Source organism: Tenrec ecaudatus, chromosome 17 (assembly GCF_050624435.1).
Source record: "Tenrec ecaudatus isolate mTenEca1 chromosome 17, mTenEca1.hap1, whole genome shotgun sequence".
Lineage (NCBI taxonomy): Eukaryota > Metazoa > Chordata > Mammalia > Afrosoricida > Tenrecidae > Tenrec > Tenrec ecaudatus.
This window is the reverse complement of record NC_134546.1, coordinates 16,931,258-16,954,306: the sequence shown is the minus strand read 5'-3', so window position 1 is coordinate 16,954,306 and position 23,049 is coordinate 16,931,258. Positions and strand designations below refer to the sequence as shown.

Genomic DNA, 23,049 nt, shown 5'->3' with positions numbered 1-23,049 from the left:
ATGTATATGTATATATATACCATATTAAATGAAGGGGGAAGTGCAGAGTGGAGACCCAAGGCCCAAGTGTCGGCCAATGGAGATCCCCGCATAGAGGCGTTTAGGAGAGGAGATGGGTTAATTAGGGTGCGAGGTAGTACCAATGAAGAACACAGCTTTCCCCCAGATCCTGGATGCTTCCTCCCCCCAACTACCATGATCCGAATTCTACCTTGCAGGGCTGGATAGGACAGAGGCTGTACACTGGTACATATGAGGGCTGGAGGTACAGGGAATCCAGGGTGGATGATACCTTCAGGACCAAGGGTGTGAGGGACGATGCTGGGAGAGTGGAGGGTGAGTGGGTTGGAAAGGGGGAACTGATTACAAGGATCCACATGTGACCTCTTCCCTGGGAGAGGGACAGCAGAGAAGGGGGGAAGGGAGACTCCGGATAGGGCAAGATATGACAAAATAACGATGTATAAATTACCAAGGGCACATGAGGGAGGGGGGAAAGGGGAGGGAGGGGAAAAAAAAAGAGGACCTGATGCAAGGGGCTTAAGTGGAGAGCAAATGCCTTGAGAATGATTGGGGCAGGGAATGTATGGATGTGCTTTATACAATTGATGTATGTATAAGTATGGATGGTGATAAGAGTAGTATGGGTCCCTAATAAAATGTAAAAAAAGAAAAGAGAAAAAAATGATTAGGGCAAAGACTGTACAGATGTGCTTTATACAATTGATGTATGTATATGTATGAACTGTGATAAGAATTGTATGAGCCCTTAATAAATTGTTAAAATTTAAAAAAAAAAAAGAGAGAGAGAGTGTCTGAGGTCTTAAAGGCTTGAAGGTGAACAAGCGACCATCTAGCTCAGAAGCTACAAAGCCCACATGGAAGAAGCACACCAGCCTGTGCGATCACGAGGTGCCAAAGGGACCAGGTATAAGGCATCATGCAAAAAAAAAAATATATATATATATATATATATATACCATAGTGAATGAAGAGGGAAGTGCAAAGTGGAGACCCAAAGCCCATTTGTCAGCCACTGGAGATTCCCTCACAGAGGGGTTTAGGGGAGGAGATGGGTCAGTCAGGGTGCGATGTAGTACCGATGAAGAACACAGCTTTCCCCCAGATCCTGGATGCTTCCTCCCCCCAGCTACCATTATCTGAATTCTACCTTGCAGGACTGGATAAGGCAGAGGTTGTACACTGGTGCATATGGGAGCTGGAGGCACAGGGAATCCAGGGTGGATGATACCTTTAGGACCAGGGTCTGAGGGGTGATACTGGGAGAGTAGAGGGTGAGTGGGTTGGAAAGGGGGAACCGATTACAAGGATCCACATGTGACCTCCTCCTTGGGAGATGGATGGCAGAGAAGGGGTGATGGGAGACTCCGGATAGGGCAAGATATGACAAAATAACAATCTATAAATTATCAAGGGCACATGAGGGAGGGGGGAGCGGGGAGAGAGGGGAAAAAGAGGACCTGGTGCAAAGGGCTTAAGTGGAGAGCAAATGCTTTGAAAATGATCAGGGTAAAGAATGTACGGATGTGCTTTATACAATTGATGTATGGATTGTGATAAGAGTTGTATGAGTCCCTAATAAAATGTTAAAAAAAAAAAAGAAGAAGAAAATAGGACACGAATAAGAATGTAAGGCACATTCTGTGATCCCCCAGCATCCCATCCCTGCCCTGCCCCTGCTGCTGAGCTAAGTCTTCTCGCCTTTTCCAACATGATAGCGTCACCGCTGTCCCCCCACCTTCAGTCCCCCGGCACTGCAAGTCTGTCCCCCCACCTTCAGGCCCCCTGCACTGCAAGTCTGTCCCCCACCTTCAGTCCCCATGCACTGCAAGTCTGTCCCCCACCTTCAGTCCCCCTGCACTGCAAGTCTGTTCCCCACCTTCAGTCCCCCGGCACTGCAAGTCTGTCCCCCACCTTCAGTCCCCCTGCACTGCAAGTCTGTCCCCCCACCTTCAGGCCCCCTGCACTGCAAGTCTGTCTCCCCACCTTCAGGCCCCCTGCACTGCAAGTCTGACTCCCCACCTTCAGGCCCCCGGCACTGCAAGTCTGTCCCCCACCTTCAGCCCCCCTGCACTGCAAGTCTGTCCCCCACCTTCAGCCCCCCTGCACTGCAAGTCTGTCCCCCACCTTCAGCCCCCCTGCACTGCAAGTCTGACTCCCCACCTTCCGGCCCCCTGCACTGCAAGTCTGTCTCCCCACCTTCAGCCCCCCTGCACTGCAAGTCTGTCTCCCCACCTTCAGCCCCCCTGCACTGCAAGTCTGTCCCCCACCTTCAGTCCCCCGGCACTGCAAGTCTGTCCCCCCACCTTCAGGCCCCCTGCACTGCAAGTCTGTCTCCCCACCTTCAGCCCCCCTGCACTGCAAGTCTGTCTCCCCACCTTCAGCCCCCCTGCACTGCAAGTCTGACTCCCCACCTTCAGGCCCCCGGCACTGCAAGTCTGTCCCCCACCTTCAGTCCCCTGGCACTGCAAGTCTGTCCCCCCACCTTCAGTCCCCCTGCACTGCAAGTCTGTCTCCCCACCTTCAGCCCCCCTGCACTGCAAGTCTGTCTCCCCACCTTCAGGCCCCCTGCACTGCAAGTCTGTCCCCCCACCTTCAGGCCCCCTGCACTGCAAGTCTGTCTCCCCACCTTCAGCCCCCCTGCACTGCAAGTCTGTCCCCCACCTTCAGGCCCCCTGCACTGCAAGTCTGTCTCCCCCAGCGCTGCCGGAGGGACTCGTACGTTAGTCAGCCCTTCTTGTAGCGTTGTGCTGATCCTTGTATGTCCCGCATCATCTAATTTCAGAATAAAAGAATTTCTCACTTCTGTGTGGGGTGATTCCTCTGACGTGCCCAGACGTGAATCTTTTAGAGACTCAAAAGTATTGAGTTTTGTCACTGATGTTCTGCATTGCACACATATGTCAGTTGAAAAAAAGGTAATTTTTCCAAGAAATTTTAGAAAGCTTAACTTTTATTTTCCTAGCTTAACCTTTGTTTTAAAAGGCCGTTGACCTCCTTAACTCTGACTTTTTAGTCATTTTATTGGGGGCTTGTACAACTCTTATCGCAATCCATCCATCCATCCATTGTGTCAGGCATATTTGTACATGTGTTGCCATCGTCATTCTCCAAACATTTGCTTTCTGCTTGAGCCCTTGGGATCGGCTCCTCAGGTCTTTCCTTAAGAAGCCTCTACCTTTAGGTCTTGAAGAGATGGTTTTTAAGTCCCAAACCCATTCACAGGGTCCTCTATGTGACTTAAGCCTCAGATGAACTCCCTCAGACTACGGGCCCGAGATGGGAAAGGCCTGGTCAGGCAGTGCACACTGCGGGGCTGATGACCGCAAATGTCGTTAGGTCAAAATCTGACACCTTGGTATTGATTTCCCTCGTAATCCAATGCATAATTGATTACTCCAGCCTTCAATCTTTTCTGCTTTGTTTTCGATTGAAGCTTTTCTCCATTCTGTCCTCGTTGGGTAGTTTGCTTATATTTTGTCTTGATTTCCTGTTTTTCTGTATGTGAAACCAGAGCAGGTAAACCTATAGAAACGACAGCTTTGGATCGCTAGGCTCAAAGGGACGTGACAGGGGAGGCTGGCAGGAGAGGGGGAGCGAGCAACGACAGGGACCGGGAGGAAGGAATGCCCTGGACTTGCTCGTGGTGATGGTGGCACAGCTCGTATGAGTGTGACTGAACTGTGGAAATGGATGACCCGTGACGTGCAGGTCTGTGAAACTGCTAAAAGTAAACTAATTTTTTTAAAGATGGTTTCAGTTGTATCCCAAAAAACCCCTCCGACCTCACCGCCGTTTGCTTGATTCTGACTCACAGCAGCCCTCGAGGACAGTGGAACAGCGGCCGTGGCTTTCTGAGTCTGTAAACCCCCCCCCATCACTGCATTATATAATTAACGTTTATTGTTTATTCATATCGCTTGATTAATTATTATTAACTGGGAGTTAATACATATATCATTCCATAGTTTGATCACATCGAGCCATATCGGACAATTGCGAGCACAATCCGTTTATGAGACTGTAGCCCTTTAAAGAGTAGAAAGCCTCATCCTTCTCTGGCAGTCTGGTGGTTTCAAACTGCTGACCTTGAAGTTGACAACCCGGTGTGTGACCTACTATGCCACCGGAGCTCCTGAGTCGCACTTGGCTGATAGAAATTAAGTGTTATTCACCTGGTTCTCGGTTTCCCCCTCTGCCGTAACTAATCCCTTAGGTGGTGATGTTTGAGGACAACTCTGTACTCATTTGACCCTTGGCCTGAGTTCAGAGGAAGGCTGATGCTAATTGACTAGCTGATCACCCAACTTTGTGGTCTCTGCATTCCTGGTCCGATCCTCTGAATGAATGTATGTGGTTGCTTTGCTACGTCGTGGCTGTGCCAGCAAGTGGCGGGGATCGTGAGCAGGGGCGAGTGGGTACCCTCTCCACCCCTCTGCCTCGTCACTCTCACCTGGTCTCATTCTCACAAACCCTGTGCCATGGTGGTGTGTACAAAATTGGGCATTTGAAAAGTGATAGTTTGGGATGACAAGGATGTGCTGAACATATGTGTATATTTTATCTTCCTAAGGGAAAAAGAGTAGGGCTGATACCAGTGCTTGATGCACCATGATGAACGTGGATTTTTTTTCTTCAGTATCAAGAAGCCTCAGTAAGCCTGCATTATTTCCGCCCTCCATTGCGCGTCATTTGTTCACCTCTCCCACCCATCAGAACCCTCCTGAGCTGCCACTTATGTCCTGCAGGCAAACCTGAGCCCTTGGTGTTCCACATTCCCCAGTCCTTCTTTGAAGCCCTGCAACAGAGGATCTCTATGGGAAGTGCAAAAAAGCGGCTCCCCAACTCCACCACAGGTATGGGCTCCCCGCAGGAAGAGCAGAGTTCCTGGCCCTGGGATTTTCCTGCTTAGACTGTCAGTCGCGTGCCTTGTGAAGCCTTACTTCTTACATTCTCACACAGTTCTAAGAATGACAACTATTTACTCTAAGGCCCCATTTTTTCTAGGAAGACTTTTTGGAAATTTTCAGAAAGTACAAACTTGAAAAATGAGGAACAATGCAATTAGTGAAAAGGTACCCACCAAGAAGCTTGGTATTTTTGAGAAATAATCCAATTTCCACAAAAGCATCACGTTCACCAATAGCAGGTTGACTTTTTGAAGCTCATGATTCGATGCACCAAAAACAATTGAGCTTTTTTTTTTTTAACGTGGGAATGTCATGATTCCCACTTTTTCATGAAAGGATATTTTATTTTAGGGTAACTTAGGCTGGAGGCACTTTATAATTACATTATCCTGATACTCGTTTCTTGGTTTGCGTAGCGTCTCTCTATGGGAGGCCTCAAGGGGTTTTATTAGGGAGCTGGGCATGAGGAAGAGAAAGAATTGCTTCATAGCCCTGTAGCCATGAGTCAGGGTTCTTCCTCCAGGAAACTGCTATTTGGGGTTCTACCAGTGACTTCTTGAGAGTTAAACCTGCTCTTGAACCAGAAGCTGTGACTCCGTGTGCTGGAGCGCTCTGTCTTCACAGTTCATCAGTCTGCCTTCCGAGGCAGTGCTGGGTCTTTAGCTGTTTTTACAGACCCTTCAGCGGAAGCCCGTCATATATATAATCCTGCAGGTGAGGCAGCAGTTTGGCAATCATGTCAGCAGACTTCAACTCCTTGTCATTGTTTTGAAAGCTGTGATTGGACCTCTGATATAACTAAAGCTATAAGTGCTTTTAAAGGAGTCCTAATTTTTCCAAAGAAGTTCCTAAAGGAACAAAATGAGTAGCCTCTAAAAGGGCGTCAAACGTAAAACAAAGGCTTAAAATAGCAGAAATCCATATAATTGGCTTTGTCACCTATCAGTCAAACCCTATTGTGTATTTGCCCTTAGGATGTATTTCTTGGGGTGGAGCAGGAAGGGGAAAAAAGAGAAGCTTATACCAAGGGCTCAAGTAGAAAATGTTATGGAAATGATGATGGCCACAGATGTACAAATATACTTGATACAGTTGATGTGTGGAAGGTTATAAGAGCCCCCAATAAAATGATTTTTCAAAAAACAAACATAATTTTATTTTCTAAAATAATTTCTTTTTTAAAGTGTTATGTTTCTATAAAGAAAGACAAGCCTTACACTAACCTCTCTAGAAAATAAGGACCAGGCAGACTGAAAGAAAGTTATTTTTTGCTTCTCTAATTTTGTCCCACTTTTTCATTGTAGCTTTTGTTCGGAAAGATGCCTTGCCACTGGGGACCTTTTCCAAGTACACCTGGCATATCACGAATATTCTCCAAGTTAAACAAATTTTAGATACCCCAGAGGTAAGAGTTTTCCCCCTAATAGTAGGAGGTGGGAGAGGGGAAGAAAGGGAGTATGGGAAGTGCGTTGGCATAAGCTCCTTGAGTTACAGAACCCAGCGCTCCTGTGCTTCCTGCTAAGGAATGCCTACGTTTTTGCAGTTCTGACGCTGGGTATTCCTCACAGCTCAAAATGGGATTGTCCTGTTTCCTCTGTCGGAGGGGCGGGTGTGTGTGTGTGTGTGTGTGCATGTGTGTGTGTGTGTGTGTACATGACACAATGTCTGATCAACACTTTTCTGTATACATTTGACTGACTGGTGACATTTTACCCACTCTCACTATGTTGGCCCCTCCCGTTTCACTGCCATGAGTGTCTACTCTCTGCCCCTGAAAAGTCTCATCTGTGCCTCTGAGTTACTGTTGTCATTTCAGGAACTCTTCAGTAGGGTGCCATACTTCAGACAAATTGGCTTAAGGTTCAAAAGTTATTTCCAGGCAGCAGATTCAGGGTCCCTTGTAAAATCCCAGGATTTTTCTTGTAAATTAAATGAAGATTCCCCCTAGTCATTATGAAGGAACCATAGTGGGTTATACAGTGGGCTACTAACCACAAGGTCAGCAGTTTGGAACCACCAGCTGGCTCTGTGGGAGAAAGATGAAACTTTCTATTCCCACAGAGATGTACTGTCTCAGAAACCCACAGGGGCAGCTCGGCCCTGTCCTGTAGGGTCTCCATGAGTCGGAGTTGACTCAGTGGCAATGACCTTGGTTTTCAGTCATTATGAAAGAAGCCCTCGTGGCACTGTTGGATAAGCATTGGGCTGCTAACCTCAAGGGTAGTGGTTCAAACCCACCGGCTGCTCTTGGGGAGAAGATGAGGCCATGATCTCCCATAAAGATCTATACCCTTGGGAACCCTGAATGGGATCATTGTGAGGCGGAGTCATTTCACGGTCAGTCAGATGGCATTGTGCTGGGTTGGGTTGGCCGGCAGCTGTCAGGGTGCAAATGGGAAGTCAGTGTGCCGTAACTCTGCTCCCCAAAGGACAGTGTATTCTTGTTTGAGAACCAACTTGCTGTCAAGTTGATTCCAACTCATTGTGACCCCAGAGAAAGAGCAGAATTGCTCCATAGGATTTCTGGGACTAACGAACTCTTCAGGAATGCAGACTGCTGCCTCCTCCTTCCATAAAACACCTGGTGGGTTGAACTGCCAGCCTTCTATTGGCAGCCAAACACCGAAGCTTCTGGGCCCCTTCTCCTGAGAGAAAGAACCACTTATCAGTTTATGGTCTCTTTCCTAAATAATGTCTTTTAAAAAAAGATGTCTTTAGACATCTATAAGAGTTTTGTTGTTTTTTTAATAATTAAGTCATTTTATTGGGGGTTTAAACAACTCTTATCACAATTCATCTATCCATCCATTGTGTCAAGCACATTTGTACATTTGTTTCCCTCATCATTCTCAAATATTTGCTTTCTGCTTGAGCCCTTGGTATCAGCTCCGCATTATTTCCTCTCCCTCCCCCAAGAACCCTTGATAATTTATAAATTATTATTTTGTCATGTTGTACACCGTCCAACGTCTCCCTTCACCCACTTCTTCGCTGTCTGTTCCCCCTTTCTCCCTCACTTTTCCTCCACCCTCCCGGAAGGGTTTTTTATTTACACCAAGTAGAGCCTGAATTTTTTAGAAGGATTTTCAGTTATGTTCTAAAAGTCTTAGGGTAGTGAAGTTCAACACATTATATATTAAAGTTGATTTAGTTGTAAGACATTGTCATGTTCTTTTTTTCTTCTTTTTTTAAATTTATTTTACATTTTATTAGGGACTCATACAACATTGTCATGTTCTGAGAAAGAGTACCTACTTCTGCAGAAAGGAACTGCTTATTAGCCCAAGAATAAGAACATGTGAACCCTAGAATGGCCTGCCTTAGCATGTTGAGGAACTGTGTAAAATGCAAGATGTCTCAGAGGCAGCTTCGGGCCTGCAACAAGCAACATTCAGGGAAGGACTGAAGCAGCTCAGGCAGACAGTCACGCGAGGAAGGAGAGCTGGTGATCATTGTCTGCACCTCCCCGCGTTCAGTTTCACAGCCATGCTTGGCAGGGATTAGTGCATTCTTAAGATCAGGACACAGGTTCAGAAACGTCAGTTAACTTTGTCGGTGTCACCCTGCTGCTCAGAGGCAAAGACAGAATTTCACTTAAGTCCTGCCTGTGTCCACACCAAGGACAGTGGAAGTACATGGGCTGTGAGTAGACTGTAGGTGCTGTCAACAGAGTTTTTAGGAAAAGAATGTTGCTAACGGAACACTAGGAGCCCTAGTGGCATAGTGGGTTGCTTGTTGGGCTGCAAATCACAAGGTCAACAGTTCAAAACCACCAGCCCTTCCTCGGAAGAAACCCACAGGGGCAGTTAGTTCTACACTGCCTTTTAGACTGACTCACCATGAGTTGGAGTGAACGGGATGGTAATGAGTAATGTGAACAGAACAGTTCCAAACTCACTGCCCTGGGAGTCTATTTATGGGACTAACACTGACTGTAGAGCAGATCCCTGTCCAAGGAGGCCTGACAGGTAAGGTTGGCAGAGCGTTTGGCTTAGGTCCTGCACACGGAATCTTTACTGAATATCTGAGTGTACTTTAAAAAAACAAAAAGGAAGAGTAAGTGTGTGTTAGACAGGGTTCTCTAGAGAAACAAAACCAGAATGTTAATAATTATATATATACATATATAATACAGATAGCTAGATATATAACATAAGAAATAAACAGTTAATTAAATTTACAGCAGTACAAATGGCTCAGTGCAACTCACTCCTGTGAGAGAGTTGTGAGACACTGGCAGTCCTTCAAGTCTTTAGGGCCACTGGGTAGTCCTCTGTAGAGCAATTCAGGCTATCCGGGCACAGGCAGCAAACAGCAAGGCAGGTCACCAACTGTCGGCCAGATGACAAGTCTGACAGTCCCAGCTCAAGAGATGTAAATTCCAATGGTGTGGCGAAGCAGGTCTTGAAGGAACCTCAAATTACAGCAATTACAGCGACACAGTCCACGGGTTAGGTGTCCCACAGGTAGTGTAGCTTGCAAACTGAGGCACAGAACAAGCATGATCAAAGAGCAAGAGACAAGAAAGGTGAGGCTCGCTGAGCCATTTATCTCTCCGCCCTTCAGTTAATCCCATGTGTGTTTATCGGCCGGGTTGGCACAATAAGCTAAGTACCTCAGAGTGAAAGATCTGTTGTCATCCAGGAAGTTGTCTGCTTTGACCATTTCCCCCCTCCCCCTTCTTGGATGTCCAGATGCCCTTGGAAATCACCCGGAGCTTTATCCAGAACCGGGATGGCACTTACGAGCTGTTCAAGTGCCCCAAAGTGGAAGTGGAGAGCATAGCAGAAACCTACGGCCGGGTCGAAAAGCAGCCCTTGCTGCGGCCCTTGGAGCTGAAAACGTTTCTCAAAGTCGGTAAGTCCAATCGGTGCTCTCAGGGGTACACCTTCCTTTGCAAGGTAACTGTGTGCATCGCCCTGTCCTAGGCTTTGGGTCTGACCTGGACGAAGAAGACAGGCATGTTCATTTGTCCTACTGTAAAGCCCATGTGGTGGGGGCCACATGACTGTGTTTTCATAACTTATGTTTTTACATGGTGGCAGTTAATGCCAATAAACCCTCAGCTGGGGGAAAAGCCATCTGAGTAACAGTCCGACAATCTTGGAAGAAGATGCTTTGTTTAATTTGAACCAGCACTTTAAAAATAAAATTACAGATGTTATGCCAGTTCATTGTATAAATATCAGAAAGTATAGAGGAGAAAAATAAATATGCCTCTCATCCTACCTCTGTTAAGATTTTGGTTTATAACTTTACAACACCCTTCTCTTTTCAAAAAAAAACACAAAAACTTTTTATTGTGATTTGGGTGAAAAGTTTTCAGAGCAGCATAGTTTTCCCTTCAGCATTCATACACGTTTTGTTTCAGGACATTGGGTGCAATCACCACACGGTGGCAGCACTCATCCCAATTTCCTGGTCCAGTGCTTCCTTTGTCACTTGTGCTTTCCACCTTCAGAATTTTCCCTGGGAAAAGGTTGCCTTTGGGGTATCAAATGGTCGATTGTTGGTGCTCTGTTGGGCTAAAAGTTGGATGGGGGTGATTTCCAGACCTGAAAGGTGACTGAGGGCCATAGTCCTTGGGCTTCCATCAGACCGTAAACTGTATTTTTATGATTTTTGAGTTATGCCCTACATGTTTGTCCTCCTCTACTCAGGACCATCTGCTGCCATCCCTGTCGAATACACAGTGGCTGGTCCCACTAGCTTCTCTCTTCGCAGGGCCGTGGAGGCTGTGGTTCACTTGGCCCATCGGTCCTGTAGACAAATTGTTCCCATAGGTCTTTGCTTTTCCTCACTTGTCTTTTCTGTGAATGAGGAAAGACTGCTGTACGCGCCATAGCTGTTCACTCACGAGCTCTTAGGACCTCGGTCCTTACTCACCACAGCTGGAAGTCGGACGTGGTCTTTGTGGACTGCACCGTGCCAACTGACCTGGCTGTCCCTCATAGGCTCGCTTCTATGTGTAGGAAAAAAGTTTCTAAAACATGAATCATACCTCACCCGCTTTTTCACATGATAGTGTATCATGAACAACTGTCCATGTCTAGCTTCCAATTTTTTTTTTAACTGCTGTATAAAATCCATTCATGTGCATGTACCACACTCCAAGTCAATCCCCTATTAGGTTGTTTACAATTTTTTGCTATTGTAAATACTAGCATTAACTTCCTTTTAAATAAATCTTTTATATCCTGAATTATTTCCTAATTAATTTAGGATGTGTTCTGATTTAGAATATTCTTTGACGCTAAGACCCTCGACTATCAGGTTCTCAGTTGATTTGGGGAGGGCTTTTCTGGTGGGAAGAGACACTGCCATCTGAGAACTGCTCTGGGTGTAAAACACATTCAGCTCTAAGAAGAGGCTGAAGTTGGGTGCAGAGACAGTAGGGATTAGTGTCTCAGAATAGGAATTGTCTCCCTGTTAGGGATTTATTCCATAAATTTATGTTTTAAAAGTACCCTGAAGTAAAAAGACATGTTAAAATGTATTTAACCTGAGGTTTCTCATATATGACCAACTGAACATATTTCAGAGAGATATTATTAACACTTGATAGAATTTATTTCCTTTTTTTTTTTTGATAGTATTTCTTATGGAGAAACCTGCTCTCCTGTTTTACTATTGGTTATTTTGTTAAATTGATTTCAAGTAAATTTTTTATTATTATAAGGATATATACTCTTATTAGAGACTAATCAATTTTATTAAATGCCTTCTTACCATCATCTTTTCAGGTTTATCATTTGACCTATTAGTGCAAATGAATTTTATTAATAGATTGTGAAAATCATTTTATTGGGGGCTCATACAACTCTTATCACAATCCATACACACATCAATTGTGTAAAGCACATTTGTTACCCTCATCATTCTCAAAACCTTTGCTCTCCACATAAGCCCCTGGCATCAGCTCCTCGTTATAACCCCCTTTCTCCCTGTTCCCCCCATTAATTAATATTGAAATAATCTCATATTCTGGAATAAGTTCTACCTGGCCTTTTTTTGGGGGGGGAGACTTTTCATTTTTTAAGGAGGGGTTTTCATTTTTTTAAATCAAGGAATTACAGAATTAAAAGATAATGACGAGGACTAATTTTCAATACCATCTATAGTTAGAGTAATCAAGTGATAAGCATTCAAGTGACTGTATTTACCCCTAGATTATTTCAGATGTCAGTTCTCAGTTCTAGTCCAAATCTTACCAAGAAACGAACAAAACCCCTCTGGGTTTCATTGCTGAATACTTTCTGATTGACTATTTGGAGGCAATTCCTTTAAGAGGTTACGGTTTTTCTTCAGTGAACAACACCCCTCCTATCAAAGAATTGTTTAAACTCTAAAATAGCAATCTGTATGCAGAGAATGAGTTATTTGATCTATAAAGAAAAATATGTTTTTACATATATTGATCATTTCTTAAAATGATGTTCTTTTAAAAATTCCAAAGCCACACAATTTCCGTGGCAAGAATACACTTGCTTTCGTTAGAAACAGTGCTGCGTGACGTAGATTTGTAGGGTTAAACTTAGTTTATGGTGCACACCATTGTATCCTTTGGCCAACCGGAAGGAAAATGAGTTAAAACTTAAGCCGATGTATCTTGTTATTAACAGGTGAATGTACTGAGTGATTCGGGTTGTATCCAATTCTGTGATCGTGGCTCAGTGAGATTATGTTTGCGTGATGTCAGCATGTGCAACAGCCAGAGTGACAGAGCAATGATACTGTCTAGTACGCACACGCGTGGGTCTGTTGCTGCTTAGGGTGAGCTGGGCAAGCACTTGAAAAAAATACTGTTTGCACCTGCTGTCTTCCCTTTTAAAACTGAACTGTGGTTTAAGACAATGTGAAAATAAGTTAGAAATCCTAAAAGATCTTGGTTACAAATTAAGGATCTTGTTTTAAAATAAGATCAACTTGACAAAAAAACAGGCAAATTCGTTTTAGCTTGCATTTCTTTTAAATGCCGTCAAGAACAGAGAAAATGCTAGAAACCAATCCACATTTATGCTGTCTATGGGTAACTAGAGGGACATGCTATCCATGGATAAAAAGAAAAAATCAAAGTACTATGTGTGTGAATCTACATTTAGAAACTTTTCACAGCAATTTCAATCCTGGCTGAGGTGGGTTATGTGAACGTATCCTTATGTGTTGTGCCTTTTTGTATCAAAGTGAATTTTTAGACATGTTTAAGAGCTTATAAAGACTAAGTCACATTGTATTTTTATGAAATGGCATACCGATTTTTTTTTTAATTTTTCACTTTTTTGTGATTCAAACAATATAAAGAATTTTTCCCTTTATAAAAAAGATAATAGATTTTTTCACAATTTTTTAAACGTTGTACTTAGATTCTCTTTACTAATAGGTTTTTTTAATTATTCGTCTTTTTTTATATTGTAAAAAGAACATTTGCCAACTTGATTTTTATATTCTGAAGTTATCAATTCCTAGTTGTATTAAAAGTACAAAAGATGTAATTTTTTTCCAGTTTTTCTTAGCAATCTGTGGTATCTTATTTGCCACCTAGAGCTTGGAAGGTCAGGATACAATTCCTGTGACAACTGTCTCTGTAAACGGCTTCTTCTGTCCCTGAGAGCCCACGTTTTTACCGCAATACTGACTGGCATCTCCTCCGTTATGGACCATGAACTGCCATTGTAATTATCTGAAACTAATCTGTCCCCGATTCGTTTTCTAATTGCTACAGTTGATCTTTCGTCTGCTTGTTCTGTGTGTGCGATTTTGTTTAATTTTCATTTTGCTTTGTTTTCTGGTTTTTTGTTTCATTTCCTTTAGTTTTGAAGAAGGCCCATGCCCTGCTGCAGTCTTTGACAGGCTCCCCTGTGACAGCAGCGTGGGGCTGGCTCAGGAGCAGGCAGTGCTCTGTGTGGAGCACCCAGGGAGCGACGTCTCAACGCAACAGCAGTGCTGTTTGAGACTGTTCAGAAGCATTCTTTAGCCTGCGTTTCTCGTGTTTAACTTTTGCGTCTTCTGGAATGTATTCGGATTCCAATTTCCTTGTCGATGGCCGTCTCTCTGGATACACGCCATTCATGCCGACATGGTTCTATTGCTTCTACTCACTGAACACCCCCTCTTTACCAAGTGCTGGAGTCTTCGGTCCATGTCAGCCTTTGTGGGCCTTGTTTGTTTCATACCAAATTTTAATTTTAAACTTGGTGGAACTAGTCTTTCTGTTGTTCTCTCTAATCTCTCTAGATATGTGACAGTATCATACTCTTGCTGCTATGAATTCGTAGTTTCAAAGCGTGTTGGTTTTACTTCTACTCTCTCTCTGGCCTTCTAGAAGCGTGCCCTTCTCTCGCCAGCCGGCCGCCCCTCCCTGGCCCTGCTGTCCTCTCCCGTGGGGCTCTCCCTGGGACTGGATCTGGCCCCCTGCCACACAGGCTAGGGCGTCTTTTAGTTTACTCCCTGAACTCTGCTCTTGTTGGCAGCAGTAATCCTTTCCCTTCCCGAGATTCTTCTGTTTGTCAGAGACAGTTTTCCAGCTTTTTTTTTTTTTGCCTTTTTACTTCTCGTTCTGTTCTTGCCCCAAGTAAAGCTCTTTGTGGACTCCTTTGGGTAGCAGACTTGCTATGGGCCCGTCCTGACCCCACCTCACAGCTGCCCGTTCCTGCGATTGCTCTCATGGTAGAATTTTTTAAAAGTTTTATTAGCACTTCAGCCACATGTCAAACAATTCAATAGTTCAATCAAGAAGAGTTGTACAATTATCACCTCATTCAATTCTAAAACATGTTCTTCTTCCTTGTACTCATTTGTTATCCATGCATTCTTTTTACTAATTGTGGTCAAAATATACACAACAAAGCGCTCTCCGACTCCACAACTTCTACATGTATAACTGAGTGCCATCGATGCCCTCTTCATGCTGTGCGACCCTTACGGATCCCTTTTCCAGCGTTACCGCCGTTCACATACACTCCTGCCTCCTGAGCAACCCTTTCTCTTTCACCCAGGGTAACCACTGCTCAAGTTTGCTTTCCTTTTTAGCAGTTTTCTTGATATAATATTCACTTATCATTCATCACAGTGGATTCTTATCAATCCCTCTGCTAATTTGGATCCATGTGCCATAAGGGGAGTGGTGGGGAAACGGCACAGAACTAAAAAGTTCAGCATGTAGCTTTCCCGGCCTGCCTTGCTGTGTGTGTGCAGCTTGCCCCTCCGAGCGTACACACGGTCACTGCTCAGTAGCTTCGTGTGAGTTCTGTCGGCCCGACCGACGGACACCAGAACCAAACACCCGGACGCTCCTTTGCCAGCCTCCCAAGTGTTCTTATTTTCAAGCCTGTGCTTGCAGCCACTGTGTCAATCCACCTTGTCAGGTGTCTCCCTCTTCTCCGCTTCCTCTCTGCTTTACCAAGCATGGTGCCCTTTTCCAGGCACTGGTGTCCACTGATAACACATCCAAAATACGTGCCCTCCGAGTCCCTTTCGCAGCCATCAGGAATGCGGGCACAATGGGGGGATCCAGGCCTTCCGGTGGGTAGCAATGGACTGTATGACTCTGTTTATACAAGTTGGGGCCGGGGGACAAATGGTGGGAGGGACCAAGCACCTTCCATCCTCTCCCCAGGCAGCCTCCCTCTGGGAAGGCAAGCTGGGATGCACCTGGGCAGAAGGCAGGCCGGCTTCTCGCCATCCGTTCCCTCTGTTGTTGGCCATGGTCTGAGTTTTCAAACCTAAGTTGGCAGTGGCGTCATGGGCGGGCTCTCAGCCAAAGCTCATTGAGCAGACGAGCCTGCCGAGGCCCCGTGTTTCTGGTCTCCAAGTAGGAGAAACCCCACAGACCGGAAACCCCCGTCTACAGGCCATTAGTTGGGGTGGAAGGAGGCTTTGTTTCCAAAGGTCACAAAAGTAGAGGAGGAAATAAAATTGGACAAAGTGGCTGTCTGAGGCGAAATACAGGGAGAATAAGACAGTAAAGTACCAACCAGAACTGTTAGCTGCTGATTGAAAAGCAAGCTTTAAAGGAAATGCTGACCATAACGCCTTATGCATTATTAGAGTTTGACTCAAAATATACCCTACACTGTGCCTACCTCTAATCCTGTCTCATTAACCCAAACAAGACACCCCATTCCTAAATGAGATGATAACCACAGTCGAAGAAGACAGAATTTACAGCAGATATTGGGGGGGGGGCATAGTTAGTTCAATCCACTCTGAGTCACGCGGCATTCTACTAAGGTGTGCTTTTCTCCCTTTTCCTTGAGGCAACACATCCCCGGATCAGAAGGAGCCAACACCCTTCATCATTGAGTGGATCCCAGATATCCTTCCCCAGTCCAAGATTGGCGAGCTGCGGATCAAGTTTGAGTATGGTCACCACCGCAATGGGCATGTAGCAGAGTATCAAGACCAGCGGCCCCCCCTGGACCAGCCCTTGGAACTGGCCCCGCTGACCACCATCACTTTCCCATGAGGCAAAGCGAGGGGTGCTTTCTCTGTTGCTAGATTTGCACATCCGGTTGGGCCCGTGGACGGAGGGCCCTGCCCCGTAGTAAACCACTCTTTGCGAAGATGCACTTCCCGAAAGCACTCGGTGGGTCCTGCAGAAGGAAACCGCTGTGCGTGGCCTTTGTGGCGCTGCTGTGTGCAGTGTTCTCAGAAACCGAGCATGTTTCTCATGGGACTTCAAAAGGAACAAGGGGAAAACCAGCTCACTTTCCATCTTAAAGACTCACCTTTAGCGTGTCTTTCGACCTTTGTTGCTAATTTTGTTTTAGGAAGTCGGCGATCCTCACCCTGACCCCGCAGTGTCGGACCATGGGGCAGCACAGCATGCCTCTTGTTCGTAAATAAAGCACAACGTCACTGCTTTGTTCCCACTGAAATCTCCTGCTGGTTTGTTTGTAACATTATAAACCTTCAGGAGGTACATTTTCCTTAATAGTGAAAGGAGAAAAGGAGATGTATATCCAGAGGTTTCAGAATGACGACAACAACAACGACGTGATGGAGGCATCTGACCTCTGACTCCACGAGGGGCAGAGAGAACCACGAGGGGCAGAGAGAACCATCATCAGCATCAACCCAAGGCTGATTCCTAAGAGGTAGAGGACAGGCTGACGTCATCTCTCCAACCTTTTAACCAGTTCCGACCCTACCTGTGCCTCCTGAGCACTCGCCCCTCTGCTCAGTGCAGGCCATGCTCCTGATGCTGGGGTTTATTAGGGAAGTAACGGATTGCCATTCAGGATCAGGAAAAGATAGTTGTTTGGTCAGGACGGCATCTTTTCAGCTGCTGGCAGCCTCTCTCGGCTCCAACAGCTCCCCCGCCCTGGCCTGCTCAGGCAACTGCTACACAGATCCTTAGCTCCACCAGGGAGTGTGCAGAGGCACCCTGCACAGTCTGCACGCCGCCTGCTTGAAGGAACTCGGCTTTCTTATTTTGACTGTGTCTTACACCATCCAGTGCATCTGTTCACCTCCATTCTGTTATCCGTTCCCCTCCAGTGGGGTTGTACAGTCGTCATTGCTATCAGTTCCCATTTCCTCTTTTCCTCCTCCCATACCCTTATGGAATCATTACTCCCATTACTGTTTCTGAAAGGTTTTATCTTGGATTTCATGCATCGAAATAGCTCTGTTGTACAAATGAACATAAGCAAGTCTCACGAGATTAATGAGGTAAAACTAAGACAGCAGTAGTAAGGGGAGGAGATGTTAAAGAACTAGAGGACCGCAGTGTTTCTTCAGGGCTATACAGCAGCCTAGATATATCCCTTCCATGTGACCCGTCTGTGAGGAATTATCCAATTATGAATCTCACAGATGGGTCTGGCTCTCCACTTTGTCTACGCTCCTTCAGGTCTATTTGATTGCTTGTTTTTTAACTTCTGATACCTGATCCCGTCGACACCTCATGAGCACACAGGCTGGTGTGCTTCTTCCACGTGGACTTTGTTGCTTCCCTGCTAGTTGGCCACTTGTTTACCTTCAATCCTTTAAGACCCCACCCAGATGCTATGTCTTCTAATAGCTGGACACCATCGGCTTTTTAAAAAAAATAATCATTTAAAAAATAAAATAAGTCATTTTATTGGAGGCTACTATAGCTCTTGTAACAACCCATAAATCAATTGTATCAAACAAATTTGTACGTATGTTGTCATCATCATTTGCAAAACATTTTCTTTCAGCTTGAGCCCTTGGTATCCATCAGCTCCTCTTTCTTTCCTTCCCCCCACCACCCTCCTACCCTCATGGACCCCCGATAAGTTATAAATTATTGTTATTTTCATATCTTACACCATCTGCTGTCTCCCTTTGCCCACGTTTCTGTTACCCGTTTTCTCCTACTTTCCCCCTACCCTCATGGTATCACTACTCCCATTACTGTTCTTGAGGGGGTTATCTGTCGAGGATTCCGTGTATCTGTACCAGTGTTCATGCTCTGGTCTAGCCGGATTTGGAAGGTAGAGCTGGGGTCATGATAGTGGGGGAGGAAGCATTAAGGAGCTAGAGGAACGTGTGTCCCGTCGGTGCTCTACTGCCCCCTGGCTGTCTCATTCTTTCCCTGTGACCCATCTGTGAGGGGGTGTCCAGTTGTCTACAGTTGGGCTTTGGGGCTCCACTCCGACTCCCACCACCTGCTTTCTTTGCCACATTTGCTTATGGACCCATTCTGTCTTCTTGTTGGGGAGGTGAGCATCACACAGTGCAGGCACTCGGCTTTCTTGCTTCATAAGCTGGGAAACCCAACGCCTTCTCTCCTGCTAGTCTCTTGGTCCTGCTGCTATGTCTCCTTAGCCCTCCCTGTCTCTAATGTTACAGCTCTGCCTCCTTGATCTAGAGGTTCTGAGCACAGGGATTCTGGGTCCAAAGGACACATGCCCCTCCTGGTTCTTCTTTCTTGGTGATCATGAGGTCTCCCTTTCCTCATGTGGGATGACAAAACTGACCAATCCCCTCGTTAGGGTTTCATATACCATATTTGTATGGTTCCCACTCCCACCCCCCGAATAGATGCCATGCATCTTATTTACATTAGCAAGCTACCCAGTTCCCTTGGTGAACCACAAACACCTCATTTGCATGAGTCAAACCAGTCATTTGATAAGTGACACAAAAAACTACAGCTTGAAGGGCCTTATTAAGTAATTTACTGCACTGCAAGGGGCCATTCACATTTCAACCTACTGCTCATATAATTGTGAATTCACCTGACATTTTGCTTATTCCTCCTCTTGGCTCCAAAATGTTTATAGCTGGTAAAATTCATTTCCTACTCCTGAGTTCACTGTTAGACACAGAATGGAGACACTGAAAGACAGAGACTTGCCTTTAAGAAGAAACGAAGGAAACGGCTATTTCCTACATGCTTACGACCTGCCGGGTACTTTCATTTACATTCTTTTTTTTTTTTCATTTACATTCTTACTTAATAATTTAAATCCTCATTCTCTTACTTGTAGGCATTACCCCCTTCTTTACAGAGTTAAATAGCCTCTCTAAGAGTAGGTATGTGACTGGAGATGGCATTACAAATAGTGTCCAATTTCTCTTCAGAGTGTGTTTCTCATAGGGCCATGCTGCTTAGATAAATATTTCCTATAATGCATTGTTTTTAGGAAGATAAGAAAAATCCATTTGAATATACTTTGCTTTCTGTCAGGAAATGATAGAAACTCAATTCAAACCGGCTTGCGGAAAAAATGGAAAAAATTGCTTCCTGAAATCCAAAGCAGGGTTGGATCCCCCCATGGGCATGTTTGGGGGTAACTAAGCCTCGGGACCTCATGAACAGGGCCTCCTCTGCCTCTCTGGGGTTTTAGTTACTTCCAGTGCAGAATAGCGCCTCCTGCTGGAAGGACTGTTGGCTCCTGATGCTCCTTCCACTCTGGAGAGAGATTGACTACGGTACTCTCGAGACATTTTTAAAAAGCAAACTCCCCTGAGAAGGGCCCTGCTTGACCTAACATGGGGAGAAGGACATTTTCAGTAGAAGATGAGAAGGGGTACCCCTGAAAGAGAAGGGTAGACAATTGTCCGCCCTGGGTGATGAGTGGCTAGCTGGTGTGAATAGCTGCTAAGAGCTTCTGATGATGGAGAAATCATGGAGGGAGGGAGGGAGGTCCTTGAAGAGAGTAGCATGTGCACTAGGCTTTCAAGAAGAGAAAGCTTTTTGAATAAATACGGAGAAGAGGCCAAATTCAAGCTAGGTATGGCTGAGGGCCTGTCTAAAAAGCAAGGGCAATGGTTGGACCATTATGTGAAATCCTTCAACCTGAGAACTTTGAGGCCCTTAATCACAGGCTTCTAACCAAGACATAGCTACGGATGGCAGAGGAATCTGGTATAACAGCAGCTAACGGACCCAGATGAGCAACCAGACGCCAGTAAACACATGACTTGGGATAACAAGGGATCCAACAGAAGAGGCCCCAGCGAGGCACTAAAGTCTTCACACAGGACTACTACAGTGTGGGGACCAGCCTCCTCACAACTAAAGGGGTGCAAGGGGTGGTTGTGTAATTGAGGGGTACATTAAAGAGACACCAGACAAGATAAAACCTGCAAGGGCTCACCTCTCAGTCATGACTTCATGATCCAGGTCCTCAGCAGTGAGGGTGAATAATGTAATCTCATGAGCTTCTATAATCTGAGGCAGCAGGCCATACGTTAAGCACACATGTAACAGGAAGGGGTTGTACAATAGGCATAGAGGTAACAGGAGGGGGACAAGCTAGGAGTGTACACACAATAGGAAGGGGCGGCACGAGAGGCATACATGTGGCGGGAAGGCACATACATGACAAGGTGGTGGGCTCTAGAATCAAGATGGTAGCCTAACCTTGGTCATCCCTGAGTTGGCTTGGCCTTAGGCATCTTGGGCTCTCCTTCAGGGGAACAATCCATTCTTATCAGAAGGGAGTGTTTCCTACTGAGGGTGGGACAGACCATAGGGTCTGTTTGCTCCAGATGACTGACAACCTTCAGGCAGATAACCTTCAAGCAGTTGACCCCCAAGTATATAGTCAGTGACCATGTGTTTGCAAATAGCACCTTAAACTTTGCATTAATATGGGGGGACATGGTGGGGGAATATCTTTTACTTAGGAGATGTGAGTGGAACGCAACTCCAGCCCATGAACGTGAAGGTCTCCACGGGAGCCTGGGCCTCCCAGACTCCTTGACGTATGAATGTTGAGTTGGTTCGCATATACTCTCTTCCCTGTTGTTTCCCACACTACAGACAGCCACCACCGGCCATCACTATCAGGAATGAGACTGTTACACTGAACCCTTCGACACCTGGGTCGGGCACAAGCCTAGGAGGATCAGTAGGACCCCTTGCACTCCTAACTTCCAGACTCCTCTGGGGTGTCTTCAGCACTGATCTCATTGTGCACCAGTTGGACCCTCCCACCAGAACAACACTGCAAGCCCTGTCCTGACTTGGCACCGTACCCCCACATGTGTACTAGCCACTGGGGCTCCCTGCCCTCAGTCAAGGCGCTCCCACCTCCATGGGCTGCTCTGGAGCTGCCTCTCCATGTTGTAACTTGGAGGACAAGTCACGACCATGTCCAGACAGCCACTCAGATGGAGTGAATTGGTGGATCTGACAGGGATGCCGTCTTAATTCTTCCTCCTCTAAGCCACAAGGCTGGGACCCCTAACCATGAGCTCCAGAACACCCACTGGCTACGATTTCCACCCAGAACACTGGTGTTCTAACCCACCATGCCCCTGCTTCTGCCGGGACTGTGGGCATCTGAACAGCTGGCTGGTGTTTAAAGAAATAATAGATTCCTTAAGGGCCTCTAGTGTCTGGACTTTTAAGAACCACTCACCTAAGTGGAGGTCTACTTGGCTTGTTCTCTATTAGATTTCACCAGCCCTGGAGCCCTCTGCCACAGGCAACTCCCAATCCGTAAGTTCTTGTCTTTCACTGCACGCTGAAATGTCCCACACTGTCAAGCCCCATCTTTCTCTACAGCCAACACCCCACACACTCCAATGGGCAATACTTGCATAACATTCAAGAAGTACCCTTTTCCCCAGTACCATAGTTAACTCCTCTCTCTGATTTTCCTGTATCAGAAAAGGCCCCGAACGTACCTCTCACCAAGACGATCCCATTCCTCTCGGCTTGAAGCGAGGGGATGGGCAGACACACACGCCAGTGCTTTACATGAACTGAATGCTCTCAGTAACACGCCCCCACAGAAATGTCCGCCGCAGGGGAACAGCATCTGTGTCTGATTGGTGAACTTTCCTTTCCTCAAACTTTCTCCTTCCTTTGCCTTTGATCTCCCAAATTCTGATTCAGGTTTCTAGGTTCTCCAACCCTGCATTTCATATTTTCTGTCACTTATTTCTTTGCTGCCTCCTTACTGACTTCGCGATCTGCCTGCCTGCCAGTCAGCAAGCTCCCTTCCCATCATTGTACCGTCCCAGCTACTTCATCAAGAGCACAGGCTGACTCATTTCACAACAGTGGGTTTCAAACTTCTAATGTGCCCAGCAGTCGCCCAATATCTAGTTAGAAAGCATGCTTTGATTCAGAAGTTCTAGGGCAGGGCCCAAAACCTGAATTTCTATCAAATTCCTCAAAAAAACAAAAGCAAAATAACCTCACTCACTGCCATCTAGTCAATGCTGACCCCATCGGGCGCACCTGAGGGTTTTGAGACAGTAACTGTTTACAGGAATAGAAAGCCCGGTCTCTCTCCAGTAGAACTGCTGGTGGTTTTGAACTGCCGACCATGCGGCTCATGGCCCAGTGCTTAACCACACCACCACGAGGGTTCTCGGCAAGCTCCTAATGGTGCAGAAATTGCTGAGTAGCAGTGTCTCATGTCTGATGTGATACAGAGCAAGCACTGTGTATCTCCCTTCCCCGTGAGACAGCGCGAGGAGCCCTGGTGGTGTAGTGGTTACACGGTGGGCGGCTGGCCACAAGGTCAGCAGTTAGAAACCACCAATTTCTCCAGGGAAGAAAGGGGAGACTTTCTATTCCTAAAAGATGTGCAGTCTGGTCTCAGAAACCTACAGGGACAGTTCTACTCTGTCCTATAAGCTCATTCTGCGGCAGCATTGACTGATGGCAGTGAGTTTGAATTTGATG

At 46.0% G+C, this 23,049-nt stretch overlaps 1 protein-coding gene across 6 annotated transcripts in view; it reads left to right on the top strand.

The window, feature by feature from the left end:
- Positions 1 to 19,482, top strand: part of C17H2orf42 (chromosome 17 C2orf42 homolog) — a 46,330-nt gene extending 26,848 nt beyond the window's left edge. For all 6 annotated transcript variants that reach the window (XM_075535782.1, XM_075535779.1, XM_075535780.1 and 3 more), the window contains 4 exons: positions 4,770 to 4,877; positions 6,236 to 6,336; positions 9,626 to 9,788; positions 16,187 to 19,482. In XM_075535782.1, coding sequence (XP_075391897.1) covers positions 4,770 to 4,877; positions 6,236 to 6,336; positions 9,626 to 9,788; positions 16,187 to 16,395 — 581 coding nt within the window. In that variant the 3' untranslated portion in view covers positions 16,396 to 19,482. The remainder of the gene's footprint in view (positions 1 to 4,769; positions 4,878 to 6,235; positions 6,337 to 9,625; positions 9,789 to 16,186) is intronic.
- The last annotated feature ends 3,567 nt before the right edge of the window (positions 19,483 to 23,049 follow it).